Here is a 24,476-nt window from a genome sequence, read left to right as displayed (position 1 = left end):
TGTAGAGGTCTGTTGGCCCAGGATCAATGTTGTCCTCTCTAATCACTTCAAATCTGAAGTTGCTACTGATCAATTGCTACCGATCCAGACCTCTGAAAAATGAGACAATAGTCTGGCTAATTCAATATGTGCTTTTGAGCTGAATTTCCAAGGAGTAGATCAAGTGAAGATAATAAGGCTGTGCTGGACCACAATAAATCAAGGTAACCTGTACCATGCACAGCCTCTCAAAGATTTTTGCTTTAATCTGAATGACTAGCTGAGATTTTGAAACAAATTGTCTTATTACTTGCTCACCTACCAATCTTTAACTATGCAGAAAAAAAACAAATTTAAAAAATGGGAGTCTCTGCTTCAAAGCATAATAAACAGAAAGTCAGCTTTTGTTTTGGGACTTCATTTTTGCCTCTTCTAGCTGGAGTTAAACTTAAAACACTGTATCATATGTCTGTAAAGCAATAACAATCCAGCAAGTCAAAAAACATAAAGTTTTCTCTTGCAAGCCTCTGTTGCTCTATTGGAAAAAAAAAATAAGATAACACTGAACCTGTCTTTCATACCAAAGACTGAGTATGTAGTAATAAGTGAAGTCAGCAGCCAAAAGACTTTGTCATTTCCGCATCAGAAGCCTTCTGTAACGTTTGCAGATGAATTCCTGAGTAGGTATAACAACACAGCTGCTTGTTTGAAGTTTCCTAATACTTGCAGATAATGTGCATTAATATTAATGTCCTGAAAAGCCATAGCTAGCAATATTCTGGATTCTTGAAATAAAAATCACATTCATCCTCAGTAGAGATGAGTTTAGCAACATCAAGTTGCACAGCTTGCCTATGATAAAATTCCAGTTCTGAGAAATCATTCTGCCTGAAGCAGTATGACCAGAATCCTTTACTTCACGATCTTTGCCACAGTGCATTTGAGGGGGAAAGAGAAAGTCTGCTGAAAGCTGTAATACTTCAGTTATATGAAGATTCCCAGGCAGCATTTCCCATGCTGAGCTCCTTACCCTCTTCTTAAAATAAAACTTAGATCCTAATTACCAAGAAAATACCATAACCTCAGTCATCTTCATTTAAAGTATAAACACATCTTACCTGTTTACTGCCCCAGGCCGCTCACGGCTACCCAGAAAGGAGCGGATGTTACTTTGCCTACTGGACACCTCTACGAGCTCCGGCCCTCTGATACGTTCCAGGAAAGAATCGGGCCTTTGGTCTTCATGATGCAAATGTCTTGTGGCCCATGACCTTACGGATAAGACAAATCGTGACAGCCTGCATGGAACAGACACACAAAATTGACTGAACCAGACAAGAACATAAGGTGCCTTAAAACATTCTCACAAACAGCAGCCCAGGAGGATTTTTCTCCACTTCTCCACCTGCCATGAAATTAAACTTGATGGATCAACTGTAAACCCAGTCACTTCCCTCAATTTCATAGATTACCTTTTGCAGTGGATCAGGAAAATATCTCACACATTAGTTCCTAGTCCACAGTATCAGCATTGCAGGAGCAATACAATATTCTTGTCAATGAGGGCCTTTCCATCTCAATGTGAGATACTCAGTGAAGTCCATCAGATGCACTTGTTTTAGGTCCTTGAGAATTTGCAGTCAAGAGTCATGTTATGATACCATAACATTTAAATTGCTTAGCATTTATGTTTTCATCAGAAACTACCTTGTATATTCAGGTAGCCAGACACACACGTAAATCAAACTATTCTGAAAAAGGGTAAACAATATAAAGATTAAAAAGGAAGTTCTCAGTATGAATTTATATATTCATGTGCTTTATGTTTACACAAAATGCACACCTATAAACATTTTTCATCTGAACTCAACTTTTTGCACACTTTTTAATCTACACGTGGTGGCGTCACTTATCTGACAACCAGAGAAGTTTATTTTCCCCCATACAAAAGGCTTAAGTGTAAACAACACTCTTTAAATGACCTTAGTTTTGTAAAAATTTTTTTCTTTGCTCTTTGGAATACACTGTGCTTAAACTGAGCATGGTCTGTATTGTGTGTAATAATGGTATCCAAAGGCAGAGCTTTGCAGTCTCAGACAGAAATATTTAAAGCAGACACAATAAGTTTTCGAAGCTCCACTTCAGGTTTATGTTTAAGTCCTGGTAATGTGAACAGTTTAAGCCAATGGTTGACTTTAATTTTGCTGACTAAGGTTCCAAATCCATTATAAACATAATTGGATTCTAAAAACTGAGAGAAACTGTTGCTTTCTCAACACAAGATCCCCTGTCTCCTCCCTTGCCAGAGCCATCTACCAAAAGGGAACCATCGTTATGTTTTATTTGATAGTATAGTAACATTGCATCTGCTATCAGCCAGAATCAAACACTTACCCATTTACTTTACAGTTTGGCCTCACTTCATGCATTTCCACAGCATTAAACATATTTTCAGATCTGATTATGTAAAAATAATTTATTTTTTTATATTTGACAACTTTGTGTGGGTTTATTCAGCATCTCTCAGACTGTAAGGTTTTTACTAGCAATAAGTGAAGAGTTGAGAATCAAAGTCAAAGGCAACCTCTGTTACTTCTTAACAGACTTTCTTCATCCATTTTCTTTGGAAAGTGATGGCTCTTCTTTCTTTGACTCCAAATTTCGAGTGGTCTCTTTCAACAAATTAAATTTAATGCTGGAAGTTCTACTAGTCAGCATATTACCTTGCCATTGCTCCCCTGCCTGTGAATGAGCTCGTCTGGGATTCAGATACATGTCTTCCCTCCACAGAAATGACTCCCTGCAGTTCTGAAGACGCATCTTCACACAGTGAATGGGTTCTGCAAAGGCAATTTTTTTTTTAAGAATTCCATATAGCATTCACCAGACTTACCCCTAACCAGTTCTTTCCACCTACTACATCAGGAAACAGGGCAGCAAATTGTCTTCTTAGTAACATAGCATATGTTTGATAACCCTATGTTCCAACTTTTCTGGAGCCATCCAATGTGAATTAAAGTCAGGGGAGGCTCTGCCATGTGTTCCAGCAAGCTCAGAAGCTAGAGACTATTCATGAGCACTTGAAAAAATAGCTTTTGAGAAAAAGAGATGAAAATTTAGCCTCATCTTTCAGTAATGGAGTTTTGAAATTTACTTCACTGGAACCTGGACTTTATAAGGGTTCACTCTGAATTTTTTTTTAGTACTCCTAGGATTTTCTCTGTGTTTTCCAGTCTTTTGTATTCACTTTTACAAGACTTTATCATGACCACTAAGGATCTTTTTTTCCCCCCTTTGTAATGCAAACATGAACTCACATATGAGTCTGTTCATCTGTATTGTCAGGAAAATATTGACTATAATGAGAGTTGCAGTATCTTCATAAGAATTGGCAACAGCACTTTCAATGCCCACAAAAAGATAATTAGCAGTTCAGTTTTGTGGGGTGCACTCACAGTTGAGAAACTGACAAACACAGAATTAAAATTTTATTATTTCTACACAAAGAACAATACTAAAATAGATCCTGAAAGTCCCAGGATTCTCAACTTGTTAACTGTTTTCTAATTCTCTTCTAATTACAAAACACCAGTAGACACTGCCTAGTACTGAAATACTTTTATAATCTAGTTTATGTTGTCAGTGCTGAGGATATTGTGGCTGCCAAAGTTAACATGGCTTCTAGGGGAAAATCAATGAACTCATGGAATAGAAATTCATTATGGATTACCAGATACACAGAGCCTGCATTCATCTCAAGAAAGTCTCCTGAGCTGGATGTAATAGAGTTTACCCACCTTTTTTACTATTTCCTAGAGCACTGGCCTACAGACCTGCTGGCAAAAGGATGCTGGACTAGTCCATCTTTTAGACTGCACTACCATGGCTATTTTTAAGTACTTCCATTCCTGTTTACAGACAAATATACATTTTGTGTGATCTTAGCAATAAATTCTAATACTGCTGCTGGGCAGTGCCTAATAAGTATCTAAGTTCTCATTATAGTCAGTGGCTATCTTCAGCTTGATTCAGCTGCCTCAATATAGGAGTCTAGTACCATTTGGAATACTTCAAAATACTTTATCAGACCTCTCCAGAGCACACAGGTCTCTCCTCACATCCACTAGTACCACCTAAATGCTTCAAATACCCTGTGGTATCTCAAATAGCATTAGATGCCTGTTTTAGTCAACTAAATACCTCTCTCATAATCAACAGAGCCAAATGAGCCTGAAGAGCTATGCAGCTCCAGGGTAAGCTGAACAGTTTCCCGGGTGCTGCTGACTGTGAGTACTGAGTACATCTCCACTCATGACAGCAGGAACGTAGACACCTTCTCACACAAAGGCACTGAAATCCAGATGTCTACAGGGCACAGCTGAACTTTTAGACAGGCAACCTGTGTCTATAGTCTATTGTGCTGCCTCTCCTATTTGAGCTGTTTCTCTGCAGAGGCTGGATTTTTAAAATAGAGATTCATTTGGTTTTTTTTGTTTTGTCAATTTTTTATTTTAACAAAATGAACCAACTTCATAACACGCTACAGAAGTAAAAATATGGGCACAAGAATCACCTACTCCTGCATATATGAGAATGACAGCTTAAAGATCAGGAGCAGCTCTCTGTTAACTATTGCAGTGAATTCTTTTTCTTGATAATGCCTCATATCACAGCAGAAAAGGGCTTAAGCACATCCTTAGCATTAGGTATAAATTTAACACCCACTAACTTTAGTGAGAACTAAGTAATGTGTTTAATTGCTTTGCTGAACTATAGCCAACAGGAGCTGAAGGAAGACAATGGTTACTATACAAAACCCGGTGGTTTTTTCCCCAATGTCTATAGTTGTATATTTTGCTACAAAATAGAGAAGGGCTAAAATTCTGGATGGGACCTATCTTTTGGTACAGACATATTCTAAAACAAAATTGAACTTAAAAAACCTGTACCAAAATTCTTTGAGTGGTATAACAAAGGTATTGTATATACTTACTAGCAATCACTTGAGCAATCCAAACCCTCTAAATATGAGATCTTTTTTAAAGAGTAATATTGTATCTTTTTATCTCTTATATTTTTATCTTTTCGTGGTTTATCTTTCTATATCTTTATCTTTTTTATATCTTTATCTTTTTCAAATCTTTTCATCTTTGAACTCCTGTAACTAATGCTGACAGCAGCAAATTTCTTTGAAATAAATGTTTCTTTAAGACCATCATCATGATATAAGTGCAGTTCATATTTCAGTCCCTCTATCTGTCAAAAGCAAGATATTGCCTCTGAAACTGCAGATGACCAAAGAAATTCAATCCTACAGTTAAACCTTTATGACCCCACTCTCACATCCCCATCAGTAATTCCATTTGTGAGCTGCCAATCACTGATATCTCTGCAACTAGGACATAAAAAAAAGGAAAGGAGGATCTTATTTCTGTGTTTTCCCTGTTTCTGAGATATCACTGTAAACAGAGACAAAGGGACATGGCTCTTCCAAATCTAAATAAGTCAAGCAAGACATACTGTGCAGAATAGAAGCAGCTCCATTTTCCCTAGTATAGGTACACTCACATGACAAAAGGTATCATGTAAGCAAAGCAAAAAGGAAAAAAGGACCAATTCAAACAGGGCAGGAATCACATCCATAGCAGACACTAGGGGCATGCAATTCAAAAATCCTCATAAAGCAGGCAGTCCTATCAGCCCAGCAGGAGTTTGAGTGCTCCAGTCTGGGTATACGTTTGAACAGCAAGAAACACTCTGACAAGGTCCACATAGATGAGGTGGTTGACTGTAACAAGACAAAAGCAGAACATTTTTTCCAGCCTGTACAAATGCTGTGGATCATGAGACACCTGCCTGCAGGCCCAGCAGGGTTTGCCCAGTTTAGAGAAATTACTGATACTGTGCAAAATTTAAGTGCAAGCTCACTGGCACAGTTTAAACAGCCACTTTAAAACTATTAAAACAGGAAGGCAAATGTAAAGGAACTATTACATTTCCTTTGTACAGTGATGGACTCTGAAAATCCAGTACAAAAATGTTGATATTCTTTATACATCACATATGTTCCCTATCACATGAACTAGGCAATTTGCAGAGGCTACATTTAAAAAAACTTCCCAAGGCTTTTCACTGGTGTTGAAAGGATCTTTTTTTTTTCACCAAATTCCAAATACTCTGTCGGCAGCACACACCCTGCTATCTGTGTGGTGACTTCCGAAAGATGTTTCTCCTCAATGAGTTAGTATAATTTCAAGTGAGGTGAAAATGGGCTTTATTCCTGAGGTAGTACAGCTTCTAGTTCCAAAATTGCAAGCCATGGCAACCTCCCTGCATCTGTCTCTTCAGTACTTTGGATATATGTTGCTAAGTCAGTTAAGTGCACAGGGTCAACAAGATGACACAACGTTCCCATAACTCTAGCTCCTATTCCTGGTGCTAGAGGAGTTCCACAAATTATGCAGCAATCTGTCCTCTTGACTCTGATGAAAGGAATGTATTACCTGATATAGCCATTTTCAATCCTTTCAATATCTTCATCAGTAGTTCTGACAGACAGTCTGTGCATACCAGGGTAGGAGTGCTGGGTGTTGATTTTTGCCATTTTGCTTTACATATCAACATCTAAACGACAGCTGAAATGGGAAAAAAAATATGAAGACTGCAAAAGAAATGTGGTCAGTACTAAAAAGAGTGCTTTATTAAAACAGTAGAACAGTAAAAAGCAATTTCAACCATTTGAATAACAGCCGGTGATATTTACACATACATATGACATGTTTCTTGATTTACTTGTAGTAGATAGAAAAAAAAGTGCTAGTAAAAGTGTAACAAAGAAGATTCATCATGCCCTAAAAAACGGGTTACATGACACCGTATTCTTTTTAGTCTCTGGGCTTTATGAATACCTACACTGTCATACTTATTATCCATTGAAATTGCATATAAAATCTCATTAAAAAAAGATTACAGTTAGAAAGTCAACCAAAAACAGCTAGATAATACATGTGCTAGGACAACTCATTCCATTTTACATTGATTCCCTTGTGCTAATTTTATCTATTTTGTGACTAAACTGTTTATTCCAAAAATACATATTAACCAAGCAGATAACTAATGAAACTTACCCCTCAGCTTATTATACACCATGCAGTAATTCTATATTATTAAAACTCTGCACTAAACATATACTCAGATTTTTTGATATACTGCTTCAAGACAATCTCTGCTCATCTCCTACAAGTTTTAGGATATTGATCTGAATCCCTTTCCAGATTTGACCTTCAATGCCTTTCCAAATTCAAATCACATCTATCCTCACAAAACAAGTTTTAAGGCTCAAGACAAGTGTCTTACAAATAAGGAACTGAAACACTTCCGTGAAAGGTTTGAATTTTTAAAACAGAAAAATCTAAGTTTTGAAACTCCCTTCAGGAAACTTTTTTGTTTGAGATATGACTAGAATGAAATTCTCTTTGGATCAGTTAACTCCCTCAGACTACCTACTGTCTCTTTTTCACCTGAAATCCTGTCTCACTGACTACACAATATTCACCGTAAGAGGAAATGAAACACAGATCTTTCAGAAACTAACTTTCTGTCCTGAATTATTCCTGAAGCAAAGCTCATAATCCATGATTAGACCTATGTTATGTATCCACTTTCTTAAAAAACAGACATCCAACTTACCCTGCACTCAACTTCCAGACAACTAAAGAAAATCACATACAACTTTTAAAATTATTTAATATATTTCAAGATATAAAATAGGTTATTTTTTTATCCAGAAATAATAAAATTAGTCTAGAAATACCACTTGCGTATCATTTAACACCTGAAATTTTGATTAGTATTTCCCATTACTAATTTTGCCTCATTGTAAGTCAGTTAATGTCTGTGTCTCACCTTAAGCTGAGCCCTGTTCATGCTGGTTAACTGAAGTTTTACTGGGGAAAAATGGGCATTTTTATTACACATCGATATAAAAAATTGAGTTCTTCCAACCCAGCCTCAGATTGGAATGTTCACTCAGAAGAATTAATTTCTAAAGTGCAGATAATTTATGCTAAAAACATAACTCAAGGTTTTAAAAGCTTGGTGGTGGGAAAAGAAAAATGGTTCATAAGTAACAAAGCATTAACCTTTTTTCTAAAGATGTATTTTCAGCACAAAGTTAGTATTGAGTTAAGATCTTGATGACCTAACACAACAGTAACACTCATCAGTTCTGATGATTCACAATCAAATTGATGTCTACCTCTGGCAGTTCTTAAGCAAGGGTCACCTGGTTTATAATATCCAACAAGTAAATAACTCTGCTAAAACACTAAAAGTGTTGAAACAATAAAATCATGAGCTAATAAAACCCTTCTGAAGTCTTGGGATGATGTCAATAATTTGTTACCAACCACATGTATTCTCTCACTGAGAAGACGCATTGCCCCTGACTCTGGAGATTAGTGAACAATGCCTTTCTGTATTTCAAATGCTGTAGGTGTGAGTATGGATTTCCAGACACTTGTGCATCAGCTCCCAAAAGTCTGGTTAAAAAAACATTAAGTATAGTATTTCTTAAAACTGAAATGGCTTCTCTAGATGTTACTAATCTCCTGAAATTAGATATTACTAGTCTGGACTTAAACACTATTAATAGATACTGGAATTAGATATTCCAAATCTCCTCGAAAGGCTTGAGTATGCCAGTGGAAGCGCTGAATACGGGAAACACTCGTAAACCTTATTTAGACTTCCAAAAACTATGTCACTAAAGAAACAAAACAAGTCATAGGATATGAAGCCAAATACTATTTTGGATTAAAAAGGAGAAGACAGAAAGCAAGAACAGGATTAAACAGCCTCCCTCATCACTGCAGAAGTTTAAGAACAGTATTCCTCAGAGCTCCATAGGAAAATCTGTCATTAATGATGCTGACGAAAAGGAGTGGTGATACAAGAAGATCTCAGTATGGCAAAAAATACTATAGGCAGGAGTAACAAAAGGAGTGCAAGGAACTTCAGGGTGACCCTCAACAACTATATCAATTTCCCAATTTGATGACAAGTGATGTGCAACATAGGCAAATGGAAATCAATGAACGCAGGTGAAAAGCATGTAAGCTACTGCCTTACATGCTTCCAAATGGGCCATATGCTCTCAGAAAGGGAACCTGAGAGTAGTTTTAGATTAAGTATTAGAAAGAAATTCTTCACGATGATGGTGGTGAAACACTGGAACAGGTTGCCCAGAGCAGCTGTGGATGCCACATCCCTGGAAGTGTTCAAGGCCAGGTTAGATGGGGCTGGGACCAATTTGGTCTAGTGGAAGGTGTCCCTGCGCACAGCAGGGGAGTTGGAACTACATGGTCCTTAAGGTCCCTTTCAACTCCTATGAACTTATGATACATGTACAGCTCACTGCAGGCTTGCTGATGCAATAACTGACAATATATACATGGAAAATGTTAATGACACAAAGAACACTAAAACTGTTCCACAAAACAACAGGGCAGACTTATTTAGAACACTATTAGTCCTTCTCTTGAACAGAAAGATAAAGCAGCATAAAAGCATGGCAAGAATGATTAAGGACATAGAGAAGGGAGAGAAATAAAAATGATATTGCTCACTATAGAAAGATGAAGAATAAAATAAAATTATGTAGGTAAAATTGGAGCTCATTTCAGATCCGTTACAATAATTTTAGCTGTAAAGTTCACACTCAATATACAGTGTGTTCTGAACTCTTATTCTACACTGTACTGGAGGAAAGGAGGGGGGAACATTTCACGGTAATACAACTCTACTATTAAGCAATAAAATACAATCATGCATTTTTGGAAGGAGGTAGGGACAGTGGATGAAGGTGTGTTTTGTGTGCCCAGCTGTGGTGGAGGGAAACTGAACACAGGACTGATAGAAATAAATAATGCAGCATTTGAGTACAGAGCGGGTGGTGAGACCTCCTGAAGTAACATGGTTTGGCACTGCATAAAGCCCATAAAATTCTGACAAATTACAGGCTATCCGATAAAGGAGAAATATTTGTTCTTTCTAGGCCTCCAAGAATCCTAATGATAAATGTGTTCAATGGTCTAGGGAGGAGATCAGCTTTTCAACATTGGATCCAAAATCTGGCAAGTGACTGACTAGGGAGCAGCTTATCATGAGCTATCAGGAGGAACCAGCAGGAAAGTCCTGAAGAGCCGTGAGGCTCCGCCAACACCTTTTGCAGGGCCACAGAGAGACAGCTCCAATTGTCTGGGATCTGCAGTTCCAAAATTGCTGCTAAATACTGGTTCTTATCAGGGAGTTTTAAGAAGTGAGTAGAGCTCAGCTTTGTATTTAAAAACATAGTTGTTACAGTAGTGTGGTGGGTTGGCCTTGGCTGGCTGCCAGATGCCGACCCAGCTGCTCTCTCACTGCCCCTCCTCAGCAGTCCAGCAGGAAAAAGTAAGATGCGAAAGCTCATGGGTAGAGGAGAAGGACAGGAATATCACTTAGCAATTATCACTGCAGGCAAAACAGGCTCAAATTGGAGAAAATTCAATTAACTTATTGCAAATTAAAAGAGTTGGATGGTGAGAAACAAAAACAACTCTATCCTTCATTTTTTCCACAAATTCAACTTCACCCTTACATTACCAACTCCTCAACCTCCTCCACCCTACCCAGCAGCACAGTGGGTGGGGAATGGGGGGTTGCAGTCAGTCCATAATGCTTCCTCACTCCTGCTTCTTCCTCCTCACACTGCCGCTGCTCCAGTGTGGGTTCCTGCTGCAGGCTGCAGTCCTTCACAAACTGCCCCAGTGTGGGTCCTCCATGGGCCACAGTTCCTGGCAGGAGAACCTGTTCACACATGGGCTCCTCTTCACTGGCTGCAGTTTTCTTCAGGAAATAGCTACTGGTTCCACTGTAGGGTCCTCCACAGTGGATGTCTGCTCCAGTATGGTCCCCTACATGGGCTGCAGGGGAATCTCTGCTCCAGTGCCTAGAACAACACCTCTGCTCCTTCTTCTCTGACCTTGGTGCCTGTAGAACTGTTTTTCACCCTTTTTTCCTCCCCTCATTCCCAACACGCTGTTTTCGTAGCATTATACTCGTTTTTAAGTGCTTTTCCCCAGAGTGCCACCATCTCGGCTGCAGAGGATCAGCTGGAGACATCAGTGTCCAGCATAGGCAGCCCCGGTTGCTCCTCAGAGAGGGCCCCACAGCACCCTGCCAGCCCCTGGGGGCCTGCACCCACCACACATTGCTATTTGCCTTCTATAAAATCTCTATTATCTCGGAACTACACTCTCTACTCTAAATATTTAAAGGTAGTAATTACATTGAGAGTAAAATTTGATTACCTAAAGGCTGACAAGCCTGATAAATCCACGTTAGGTCCTTAGAACAGGTATTTAGCCTACAAGCGACTGAACAAGAGAAACAGACAGACAAACAGAAGGATAGTTCTCTGACCCTCAATCTAGTCACCCAGCAAAACAAAACTTACCTGAAACCCTCCTAGCTCTTGAAAGATTGACATCTTTACCAATGCCTTAAGCAGAATTTTAACATGCTTTCTCACTTAGTCTTTCTGTCCTTGCTACCAATTGTACTAACCTGAAAAAGATGAATAATAAATAACTCCACACTCAAGAATATTGCTTTTCAGTGCTTAAATCACTGAGACTGAAACCAGAGCTAAATGACAAAGATGTATTATCCTACTAAAAATGCAACAAATTATACATTACTGATAGCACTGCCTACTCCAAATGCAAATAGTTCATGTACTCTTTTATCCTCTTGGATTCAATAGAAACTGATGTATTGTGTCAAATTATTTTATATGCACTGTCTGATATAAAAGACCTGTTTTATCAAGACAGCAAGTTGTTTGACAACAAATACGAGTTCAAATAACATATGAAAACTTCAGATTCACATAAGCCTTTACTAATTTTGAAAATCAGGTTCTACTTATCTCTTTAGAACCATATCTGTATAGACTTAGAACAAGAGGTATGAAGGCTGCAGTATCTAAATTTAAGGAGCTGTGCCGTCCAGTGGATATCCTAAAGCAGGCATGCAGAAATTCAGGTACCCAGGAACAAGGCTCTAAGAGGGGATCTACATATGCTAGCCAATATGAAAAGACTGAAGCTAAAATGGGAGACTGGGCATCTAACTCCAGGCCAAAAAGAGGTGGCACCCAACTGACAGCCATTAACTCCCCTCTTTCTCAAGTCTGTTCGCTTATGTGCAGCAAATTGTATTGTGCTGAGCAGCTGCACCTCAAAAATGAGAAGCTTTTTGAGTCTGCTTCAAGTTAAGCAAGCCAAAACATTTTTACTCCTTTCTCCAGAGCCTCCTACCAATAGATTATGGGATATATTCACACATAACTCTCTCATGGGTTTTCAGTGCTCTGAGGACATATACTGGAGCAGCAGCAGGAATGTCTTTTTTCAGCACGGCTATTTGGACACTGTCAAGGCCTCTGAGCAGCTTTTTGTCCTATGTTTCAGACAATTTTGCACATAATCAGTACGACAAAAACCCAGGTACACACTTTAATATTATAAATTATATAAAATTTAGGAAGTTGATGGCCATCAGCTAAGCCACCAAAATGAATTGTACAGCTTGTCAAACACCTGTGAAAGAACTTTGAATTACTATAGTGTCCTTCTGAAGAGCATTGAGAGTTCACATTTGGGCTACTCTAGTAGTTCCCCTTTGGGACAGAATATGTTAATTCACCCTAACTTAATTCAAAATCATTAACCAACCAAGAATTAATACACCTGATACAAAATAAATGTAGTTGTTTATCAAGCAGTGATGGCAGATCAAGCTATTTATATCACCACTTAATATTCTCAAAGCTTATTTATTTAGACTAAAAGGACTACGGAGGGAAAATATGACAGAATTCAAAAACCAGCTTTTCAAGGTGAAATATGTTTCACCATCACAAAGTAAAGGATGACCTTACATACAGTTTTGTAATGGATCTTATGTGTTTGTCTAGTTGGCAAAATACTGTAGTTCTTGAGGCTTTCAACATTTCATTTATTGCTATGGAAGCAGTAATAAGCTGCATAGGATCACTTACATCATTTCAGTTAAGACACGTTCTAAATCCTCACACAGCCGCTCAGGTTCAACCCTGCTAAGACTTTGGGATTTATTTTGGGATTTGACCTCCACCTACATGATCCTTGTTATATCACTTGGTAATAGTTGTAGCTCAGCTGTATATTCTGTATCTTGTGTATGTTACGTGTGACAGCCTGCAGCTCCAATGACATGACCAGAACAGGCAACAAATGGACATCAACGACTGAACACTGGATCTTTAAGTAACTACACGATGTGAAGACAAGGCACAACCACTTGGAGGTTTGTAAATTAACCCACAGATAGGACTCTGGTATGTTGTCATGGACATCAACTTTCTATAAAGGCTACTAGATCAAACCCAAGGGGCTGAAAAAAAAAATCAGCAAGCTGCACCACCTTACCCTCATGAATCATTATGCATAACAGTTTGAATCAACAATTCTTAAATCCTAGGACCTCTTTTAAAAGCACACTTTTCAAATTTTATTACTCTCTGCTACAACATATTGCATTTACCACAGTCTATGGGCACTGACATCTCCTGAAAATGAACACAGTTTACATGCATAGCCTAGTAGCCTCAGTACCAAAGACCTGTCAAATACCTTTTATAGGTACTCTAGGATGTGCATATACTCCACACAACACTGCATATGCTTGTATGTAAAATTTAGAGTTTTAGAATGAAAAGCACGTGATTAGCCTTGATCAATTTGATGGTTGAGTCCCTGGCACCTTGTAGTACCAAAATAACCTTTAGAATAAATGGTTATTTGAACTGAGTTTCCCTTCTATATCTATGAATTATTAGTAATGCAGTTCAATCTTCTAAGATCTGCCAAACTTTTTTGCAGACCATTTTCTGTGAATTTATTATTTTTTTAGACTGGAAACTATTTAAGAGAAGCTAGCCATGAATATTGAACATAATGTTGTAAATTAAAACGCAGTAAATTACAAATTACAGCTGACTAGACAACCAAGCTACATCGAGTTGTTTCTGCTGCTGGTATGGGCTAACAAGATGCAGGTACCCAGTACCCATGTTTCTATACAGCAAATAAGCTCTGTGCAAGGCTTCTGTAGCCACTGCCTGAAAATCACCAGTTCTGCCAATGTCTCTGTCAGTGCATTCATTTACCAAGATAACTCTTAAAAGGGAACATAACAGGGGCATGAATACAGCTAAAACACAGCAGGTTTATACTTCTGGATGCGTGTCTATAAAACATATATGTAAGTTTCCATGCGTGCACGTGCGTACATGTGAATGTTACCCCTTCAAATTCACTCCCTGCCCACATTACGTAAACCATTGGAGCTATTCCACTTGGCCAGGGAAGGAAAGCTTGAGAGGTAAATTCTGTCACGTTTCACAAGCAGTAACAAGACATTCGACAGAAGAGGATTTAAGAGATGCTAATGAAAAGAGATGGCAACATCAGAGAAGGCTGCAGGACAACATGCTGAACCAAAACGACTGAGCTTGGGTGCAAATTAGATGACAACGGCTGGGATACACAGAAGGCAAAGCTGAGAGATGCTAATATGGAAGGATGCTGTATACTTTTTTAACACTGATGTGCTCTTCCCTCAAGTTGTTCACTGCATGTTTACTATGACTACCCTTGCTAATTAGACATCCTTACAGTCCCATTATCATCTGCACCTGTATTTTTCTAATCAGATGGTTTTATCATGCATAACTTAAAGAAAATTACATAAACAATACCAGAGGGAAAAAAACCTGGTAACTGAAGGCAAAGTTATGCTATTTCAAAACCTGTAACATCTGAAACTACACTTTACTTATTTGTAACAATGAAAATTACAGATTTTAAATACAATGTTCCTCTAATACTTGGTTTGAATGCAACGATTATAAATCTGGAAAACAAAATACAGTTAAAAGTGTCCACGCTTAACAGGTACCAACATTTACATTAACATCGATTCTTCAGAGAACTGTAACGTTCAGGTCATTTTTTCTTGTCTTCTTTTTACTTTTTTCTCTCAGCAAGTGAGTGGACCTCTCATTAGAGAAAGACTCTGATTATAGTTATTATTGTATCTTGCATATTCTTAGGCACACCATGGCCTGGATTACACTACAGGAGTTTTGCAAAAGATGTCATATGGCTGGAACCAAGGTCAATTTATTGGGAGCACCGGGAATCACTGGAAAATTATTCCCTTTCACTACTTGCATTATTTGCTAGCATTTCCTTTATATAGGAAACGACATATAAAAACAACCTCCTGCTTACACCACACCAACCAGAGAGAAGAGAAGTTAAGAGACACATCGATCAAACTGGCAAAATTAAGTATCAGTCAACAGGAATGGTGTAAGTGCCCCTTGGCCTCCCTTTTGTATGGATTCGTGTCCTGAATCCAATTTGATTGAGTATGCAGAACTCTGTGTCAATTAACCAAATGAACACGTTCATTTAAAACTAACTAACTAAATAAATAAATAAAGTTACGTTTTCATTTCAAGCTTCTGAGTTAAGGTTTGGAACTGGAGTCCGATGCAGGACACGATCCCGCTCTCACGGGCGTGACAGAAAGGGAGGCTTACTGCCTCCTCTTCCAAACTCACCTGCCCACGCTTTCCTCCGCAGCACCCGAACTCTGGAGCTCCGTCCGACCGTCCGCCTGCCTGTGGGACGCGGATGCCCCGGGGCCGCGATCCCCGAGTGACGCTGGCGGTCAGCGCTGCCCTTCCCGGCGCGGTTCCAGCGCGGAACCTTTCCCGGCCGCGGAGCCGGGCAGCCCCGGCAGCCCCGGCAGCTCAGCCCGGCCCGGCGCGGCCCGGCGGGGGCGGCGGGGCAGGGCAGGGCCCGCCGGGCCGCCCCTCCGAGCGGCGCGGGCGGATTACGGCCAGAGCCCGAGCGCCTAAACCCGGCTCACCGGGAAAAGCCGCTCGAAGGGCTTTGCGATCCTGTTAAGTTCTCGGAGAGGATCAAGACGTCAAAGCGGCTCGGCGGCGCCCCGGCACATTTCGTGCCACGCCGAGGAAAGTTGGGAGCCCGGCGCGGGTAAGGCAGGGCAGGGCCGGCCCGGGGCCGCCGGCGGAGCGAGGACCCGCAGCCCCGGGCGGCGACACGAGAAGGGACGGGACCGGGCGAGGCGCCTCCCGGCAGCGACACACGCTCCAGCGGCCGCGGCACTCTCTCCCTGCGGGGCGGAGCTCATCCCGCCTCACCGGGGCGGGGGCCGGAGCATCGGTGCCTGTGGGCCAGGCAGAGTCCCGCCGCCGCCCCCCTCCGCCTCCCGGCCGCGCTCACCGCGCCAGCTGCTGCCTCGGCCGCCGCCCCGCGGGCCGTGCCGAGGGGAGAACCTGGGAAGAGCAGGGATGCTCGGCGGCGTCCCCAGAGGGGCCGGCGGCTCTCAGGAGGAGATCTCCGGGCCGGCTCCTCGCCGCCCTCCCCTCGCACACGCTGCCCCTGCGCTTTCATCTCGGCCGGCGGCGGGCGCGGAGGGGCCAGAGCGGGGCGGCGGCGGGACTGTCGGGAGCGGGGATCGGCAGGAAGGCGGGTGGGGACGTGCCTTTGCCGGCTGAAAGCGCGTCCCCCTCGGCAGCCGGCGCGGCGCGGATTTCCTGGGACTCTGCTCCACCGTCCCTGCCTGAGGCGGACCTGAGGGGATGGTACCCCACAGCCGGTCTCCCCGCTGGGGCCGACACCTTCTCCCTCATGAGAGGCGTTTCTCCTCGATGTACCGCTGAACAGGTTTCTTCTTCAGTGCTCTGGCCCTCACTCCCTGACCTCCTGGAGGGAGCTGACGCTCATTTTCATATGCTGAGGCTCCCTCAAGACTTTTGCATTCCCTCGAACTTCACTTGTTCACCTCTGATTCTGCTTTTCACAGGGTTCAGAAAAGCTGAAAACAAAGAGTGTGTATTATATATGAAGTGATTCTTCAGCTGGAAAACGTCAGCAGAAGCCATGTCATTCCTAAAGAAAAACCTGCTGCATTTTGCTGCATGTCATTGAACGCAATGTGACATTAGAAATTCATTTGAAGTGCTCAGGTTTGTGGAGTTACTCACTGCTCTCCCCTCACTGAGAATCATTTTACGTGGGAAAGATGAACCACATGACACAACAAGGCCTGAGGAGAAGAAAAGACCATGTCTAAAACTCTTAGAACCCCATCAGAAACTCAAGCTGTCTGTCTCATATAGCTATCACATCAGTCTTCAGAATAAGAGAGTTTTTGAGGATCAGAACAGAAAACCTGGGAAGGCAGAAAGCATTTGAAGAGCACCTTTTTCCATTCCTTTCCTGCTGGACTGACCCCTAAGGAGTACTCCAGGCAGTGCTGTGGAAGCACTGGTAGGGGAACTAGCTGAACAGGTGTGCACCAAGTGCCAGACTGCTCTGCTATTGTTCCTCAGAACACTCAAGCACTGGTTGCATTTCCCAGGTGTTTCATCTAGATACACATCCTTTGCAGGTCCTGGCTTCCTACTACAACAAGGCACAGAGAATGGGGGGTTATGGTCAGTTTATCACATGTTTTCTCTGCCACTCCTTCTTCCTTGCTGTCCCCCCCTGCTCCAGCCTGAGGTCCCTCTCACAGGAGACAGTCCTCCCCAAACTTCTCCAACATGAGTCCTTCCCACAGGCTGCAATTGTTCATTAACTGCTCCACCATCCGTCCCTTCCACCTGGTCCAGTCCTTCAGGAACAGGGCACTCCAGCATGAGTCCCCCATGAGGTTTTAAGTCCTGCCAGCAAGCCTGCTCCAGCATGGGCTCCTCTCTCCATGGGGCCACAGGTCCTGCCGGGATCCTTATCCAGTGTGGGCTTCCCAGGGGGCCACAGCCTCCTTCAGGCATCCACCTGATCCAGTGTGGGGCCCTCCACAAGCTGCAGGTGGATGTCTGTCCCACCATGGACTTCCATGGGCTGCAGGGAGACAGCTGCCTCACCATAGTCTACACCATGGGCTGCAGGGAAAATTAACTCCATCTCAGCCAGACCCAATACACGACTTCTGGTCAAAAGACCCTTTTGACCAATTGAAATGTTTTTATCCTCTTATTTATCAACAAAGAACATTCTGCAACAGCTTGAGGGATATGAAGGGTCTACATTCCTTTGTCTTCCCCTGGAAAGTTTTACTTCTTCGTACTTTGTGTGTTATGCTCTGAAGGAAGAAAGTGGTACTGCAAAAATAGAATGGGAAAGCTCTATCTTTCTAACAGGAATTCAGGGTGAATATCTGTGTTTTAGAAATCTTACAGCTACTAGAAAATTACTCGCGAGGTGATATGCCTTAAAATACTTTTTATCAATCTTTTTTTCAAACAATACACTTAGAAAACCTTTGTCTTCAGTAAGTTAATTTTAGTGCATGGCTTAAACTATTTTCAGGAGACAAAATGGGCAAAGAGCCTTCCCTTTCTCCTTTTTCTGTTTTGTGACACTGCCTGTCTTGTTATTTGCCTTTATTTGGATATAATGAAATAGCCTCTCATATCATGCTGGGGTCTATAAATATGTCCATTTTACTGTATTCATTAGATTCCTGTGAGTTGGAGAAATACTGACAATAATACAATGGCTAAATGACCATAAAATTTATACATAATCTTGAGCTATATCCTTTAAAATTGGAAAAGGAAACAAAATTGGGAAAAATTTGCAATCATTGAGTCCATATTTTGCACTTTTTTGTAATATGTACTTTGACAGTCTTCTGAGAAAGAAATAATTATGCACAGGTATCTTTCTCCAGTTGCTTTCCCTTTCACCAGAGTTTGTCTCACACACTGAGCCTCCCTTTAACTCCAGAACCAGCTGGCTTGTGAGTTTCCAGTAGCCTCTGAGAAACAAAGGGGGGGAAAAAAGGGTAGGTAACACATCAGTAACTTCTCCAAAATGCACTGGGAAAACAGAAGTTAATCGCAATAGGAGCCTTGACTTAGTCCATCGTAGAATGAAATCCTGAGCCCGTAATAGACTGGAAACATTCAAACTCAGCGCTTGCTGGAAGATACACTGCAGTGTCCTCCTGCATCCAGCATCAGGACAGCTTTTTGAAGAATGTCTAATCTGTGAGGCAAAAAGTAGATCTGAGAAGAGGATAAAGCCAGCTAGTCTGTGACCTGTGTTCTGTAAACCCACCCTTCTCTCCACTGGCTTGGGCTCAGAGCACTGGTGCAGTGTTCAGTTTCACTGATTTCACTGAGGCCCTGAGCTGGAAGCAGACATTATGTTGGAGCTGTCCTTCCACATCTTCAGGCCAATTCCTGTCATTAGTCATCTGAGCATAAACCCCAGTAGTTCAGTCAGTATGGAGGCAGTACACCTCACAGACCAAAATACAGAGTCGGGCCCTGTGGGGAAGATAGTCAATCACCAGAGTAGAAGTTCTATACATAATCAACCTTTGTTGTCAAAAAGAAGTAAGTGTTTAGTGTCACTGCAAGAAGTCTCCTTCTGAACCTTTTAATGATAACATATGCTATCATTAAGCATATGTTTCAACCTGAAGAAGAGAAAATGAAGGGGAGATCACAGCAATCTACAACTTCCTCATGAGGGGAAGAGGAGGGGCAAGCATCGATCTTTTCTCTCTGCTGACCAGTGACATGACCTAAGGGAATGGCCTGAAGCTGTGTTAGGGGACATTCAGATTAGATATTGGGAAAAGGTTCTGTATCCAGAGGGTGGTTGGGCACTGATGTAGGCTCCCCATCGGAAAGTGGTCACAGCACCAAGCCTGACAGAGTTCAAGAAGCGTTTGGACAATGCTCTCAGGCACATGGTGTAATTCTTGGGATTATCCTGTGCATGGTCAGGAGTTGGACTTTAGTGATCCACATTGGTTCCTTCCAGCTCAGGATACTCTATATTTCTATGTAATTATGGTATCCAAGGAGTGAAACCTCATTCTTTCCCTCCTGTGAACTGCAATTTTTTAGCTACTCTAAACTGGTCCCAGGCAATCAATAGAGTTGAGCTTATTTACAGTACCTGTGGCTTTAGCTACACAGTTCTGTTGTGAGGGGCACTGACATTATTCTAATAGTTCTCCCAAGACTGCTGTGCTCTGCAATAAATACCAGGATGTATGACAAAAGAATAAGGCTTCATAAATAGAAAAAAAATTAAGTAATGTGTTCTAAAATCTCATTTTCCTCAGATTGAGGAATTGTAATTTCCTGTTTGCATTGTAGCTCTGACCTGTTTCTTCTGATTGTTCCACTTCAAATGAATTAAATGAACAAAGATCAGTGAAATAATTGGACTGAATTGCCAACCTAAGAAAAGCTCATTTGGTTTCCTTCCCAAGAGAAGCACTAATTTGTTCTGCTTTAAAAAGCAATTCTCATATGAACAATCTGAGTTATGATTTGGACCTGTGGGATGGGAGCTTCACTGAACAAAACCATGCAGTTCACACATGCAAATGCAAGACAAAAGCATCCAAAAGACAGAATAAACAGAAACGAGGAATAGAAATGTCCAAATGGGGTATGTAAAATCCACATCACAGATATTTTCACAGTTCTGAATCAGCCTGATCCTGCAAGGAACTGACTACTGTAGAAAACTGAACCTGGCCAAGCCATTTTCATAAACTAGCCCCATTAGAGCCAGAGATGTTCTGACAAGTAAAAGCAAAAGAGCATACCTGTTTTGTGTTGTCCTAATTATAAGTGAGTGAGGTCTATTTATTTTACCTTAATCTGCACCACTGTGGGGGACGTATAGTAAGGGGAAAGGATAGGACTCTGCAATTCTTTTTTTAACCTTTTCCTTGGTTTGAATAAAAATAAATGCTGAATGCACAGCAGCTGCTGTGTCCCTTTGAAATCAATGAAGAGCATCCCACACATTTTGGTGTAAAAGGATTGGATCCTTGATATATATACAACAGCCTTAGCATTCTCCTAGACGCAGTTGTTTTTCCAAGCGAAATCACAGTACAAGCCATTACAGGCTAAACTTTCCAAAGAACGAACTGAAAACCTTTAATACTATTTGGTGTTCCTGACATGGCAAATAGAGGCATTTGCATAAGAGCAGACCAAGGCATAGGCAGATAAGGAACCTTCCTGCCTGCTGCCCCGGTGAGCAGAAAGCTCTGTCAGTTTTGTTGCACCGCAGCTCACAGGCAGAGCCTCTCACAGAAAAGCCGGTACGTGCCCTTGCCCCGTTCTGTGTCAGAAGAGAGCCCCGAGGGGTGGGGAGCACATGGTCACCCATCAGCAGGTACACTGGCTCCTGGCCTAGGAGAGGTGTGGAAATTCCTGCTGACTGCAAGCCTACCTGTGAGTTCACTTAACATCTTGTGTGAGTCAGACTGCCTGAAGACACAGGCTCGGTGAGCCATGCAAAAGCACTTCAGATGCTCAGGGAGCTGTGGAGATTTTCCAGTGAATTTTCGTGCTGCTTTATTTAAACAAACATGATTGCAAAGGCAGCCTTGTGTAATGTTTCCCAAGTGACTAGCTTGGGATGATAAGTACACACAAGAGCACTTATATTTTATGTTGGTTCTCAGGACAATCCTATTTCTTAGTGAAAATAAAACCATCCCTGTGTCTCTAGGGGAATTTTAGCAAATGCTAGTCAGGCCTGAGGCACTGATAGGGATACAGCCCAGCTACTCCAAACAGAATAAATTGACATTTCCAGTTATATAATGATGGTCCATTAGCAGCAAGCACAGGAAAGAGGGACACTTACGTGAAATACAAATTGGGGCTTAAAAGCCTTCCTCATTGTGCTTTATGACGGCAGTTGCTGTCATGGCTGGGCCTCACTAATGAGTCTGAGGAAACCTGGCTGACAGACTGCAGCCAAATGTTGGTAATCACAGATTAAAGATGTCTCTTTCATGAACTCAGAAATATCTTTACATGGATCTAACAACAGCTTGCTCAGACTCTGGTACTCTTGAGGTACAGGAGACAAATGATGAGTGGTAGGTCTCTAAGTGCTGTCTGTAAACACAGTCTCAAGTTTTAAACTTAGAACTAAAGAAATTAAAGAACTAAAGAAAGTGTATAGAAGGGCTACTGGGAGCTAGCAGCTCCAAGTGCCCATGTTCTGACCCTCATTTCAACAGCATTTTGAGGAGAAAGCAGTGACTTGCCTCAACCACTGGGTAGAGAGAAGAAAAAAAATCCTATCCTCTTCATTTTGGAACTAGATGATCTATAAGGTCCCTTCTAATCCAAACCATTGTATGATTTTGCCTTGGAATTATTTTAGCCAACACCATTTATTTCCATTTACTGTATGCATAGCTCAAGGTGTAAAATATGTCTCACTAATAATAGTGTTAGAATAGTCATAAAAAGCCAGCGTTTGAAAATGTGATAGAAAGCTCAATATTTCAGTAGAGCACCGTGTCCTGATGAATCTTCATTTATCTGGCACTGTTCAATGTCTTTATTCTTTCACACAAGTTAGATAAGGCAAAGGTGAAGTGCTGAAATAAGAAATGCTTTTAAAAAACAAATATCACTTGGCTAGGACAGATGGGAACTGTTGTCTTAAGATATCAAGATGATCACAGGCAGCAAAGGCAAAGGCATTGGAAATCTTTGCCAATGAGAACATTCTGTACACAAGCTTTGCTTGAACAAACAAGCTGTCTAAGAGGTGGGGTCAGTGACCAATGCACTCCCTCGCTGATGTACCTGGACTGAGCACATTACTGGCTCTCACTGTACTCTTGGTGTGAGAGACAAGTTTTTGTCAGATGACTCTTGTCTCTCTTTGGGGCAGATACCTTCTTTTGTAGTGTGAGCACTAGGCTACCTATGCCCTAACTCCTTTTAACTTACACACACACATGGTTAAGGCATGATAACTTACCATGGACTGGTATAGCCCATCATAACTAACCAGAATGCATATATTCCTCAAGACAGTGAAATCATCCTGGTTTCAGGCAAGCTTGTCCTAATTCCATACCCATGGGAGTTTTATTTCATCAAACTAACACCATACTTAAAAGACTAATACAATGGTCAAAGACCCTCCATAGCAGTAACTATCAGTAAAACCTAAGTTCCAAAGCTGATGCTACTAGTGCATGAGGAATGAGGAGGACTCAAGGGGACTGGGTGAGGGAGCTGGGATTGTTGAGTCTGGAGAAGAGGAGGCTCAGGGGAGACCTCATCTCTCTCTACAACTACCTGAAAGGAGATAGAAGCCAGGTGGGAAGTCAGCTTTCCTCCCAGGTAACAAGTGATTGAACAAGAGGAAACAGCCTGAAGTTGTGCCTCTTGCCTTGAGTAGGCCTCTGGAATTGCCTTGGGGGTGTTGGAGCTATTTCAGTGGGGCTCAAGGCAATGGTATCAATATGTCTCTGTTAATGCCTTTGTAGCACCTATGAACACAATTCTGTTTGTTGACAACTTAATGTCATATTCAGAGGGACAGCAAGGCACTGTAATACAGCACTCTGGATTAGCAGCCTGCAAAGAGATTGCAACTAATCTTTTGATGCCACTTGGAAAGTCAAATGAGAAATGGCAGAACAGCTGCCATTGGGAAAGGGATTTCCCAGAATGGTGCCTCTTCTTTTCAGCACAGAGGAAACTCAGGGAAAACTCTGAGTAATTTTCCTGAGGGCTGGAGACAGATCCAGAGAGTTTTTGGAAGAAGTTTCAGAGATTGGCAGTAATACCGAAGAACACATGAGATTACCCTGCTAAAATCCTAAGTGGTTGGTAAGAATTAATGCTTGCACCTGCCTATGCACAAAAGAAAAAGTACTGGCTGATTTGATGCTGGCAATGGTTAGAGGGGAAGGACTGTTTCAGCAGAGTATATTTATTAAGATAAGGTCCTCATTTATTAGCTTACGTATGAAGAATAGCCCTGAAGGACAAGTTTCATAACCCTAGAAAGCAGGATTCCTAAAGTTAGGTTATCCTTAAATCCTTTTCTTGCCATGGGAGGTGGGGATTGCTGGAAAGGATGTTGTGCTAGGTGTTTTTATGCAAAAATAGAGAGACTAAAACTGAACCTCAGACACTTATATGATGCTACTGAGAGACTGGGAAGGAGAGCTCAGAAGTTTCTTCTGCCTTTTCCATTGCCATGTAGCTATATTTTCTAGAAAAGAACTAAGAGTCCCTTTGGCTTTAGCACCCTTCTTCTAGTGACACATAATATTTCATTCTAGGGCTATTTCATTTGCTTTGTCCTTATCCTCAAAGCAAGGACTGATCACTACATAAAGCCGGTGAATGGCACACACCTGTAATGTAGAGGTAGGCAAGCCAGATGTCTGGTTTTCATGGCAGTTCTGAGTCTGATAACTCATTCACGTGGACTCTTTAAACACAGAAGAGAAGAGGAATGTCTTCTCTAAGATCCAAACTTTGAAATATGAGCAATCACCATTCA

At 41.4% G+C, this 24,476-nt stretch overlaps 1 protein-coding gene across 3 annotated transcripts in view; it reads right to left on the bottom strand.

Moving 5' to 3' along the window:
- CNGA3 (cyclic nucleotide gated channel alpha 3) overlaps positions 1–15,827 on the bottom strand; it is a 30,302-nt gene extending 14,475 nt beyond the window's left edge. For all 3 annotated transcript variants that reach the window (XM_027642365.1, XM_027642348.1, XM_027642355.1), the window contains exons 1-4: positions 15,692–15,827; positions 6,483–6,614; positions 2,703–2,819; positions 1,098–1,277 (exon numbers count right to left, since the gene is read on the bottom strand). In XM_027642365.1, the coding sequence (XP_027498166.1) occupies positions 1,098–1,277; positions 2,703–2,819; positions 6,483–6,583 (398 nt within the window). In that variant the 5' untranslated portion in view covers positions 6,584–6,614; positions 15,692–15,827. The remainder of the gene's footprint in view (positions 1–1,097; positions 1,278–2,702; positions 2,820–6,482; positions 6,615–15,691) is intronic.
- Positions 15,828–24,476: the final 8,649 nt, after the last annotated feature.

The sequence above is a fragment of the Corapipo altera genome, unplaced genomic scaffold, assembly GCF_003945725.1.
Source record: "Corapipo altera isolate COAL_440 unplaced genomic scaffold, ASM394572v1 0, whole genome shotgun sequence".
Lineage (NCBI taxonomy): Eukaryota > Metazoa > Chordata > Aves > Passeriformes > Pipridae > Corapipo > Corapipo altera.
This window is presented reverse-complemented; position numbering and strand designations above follow the sequence as displayed.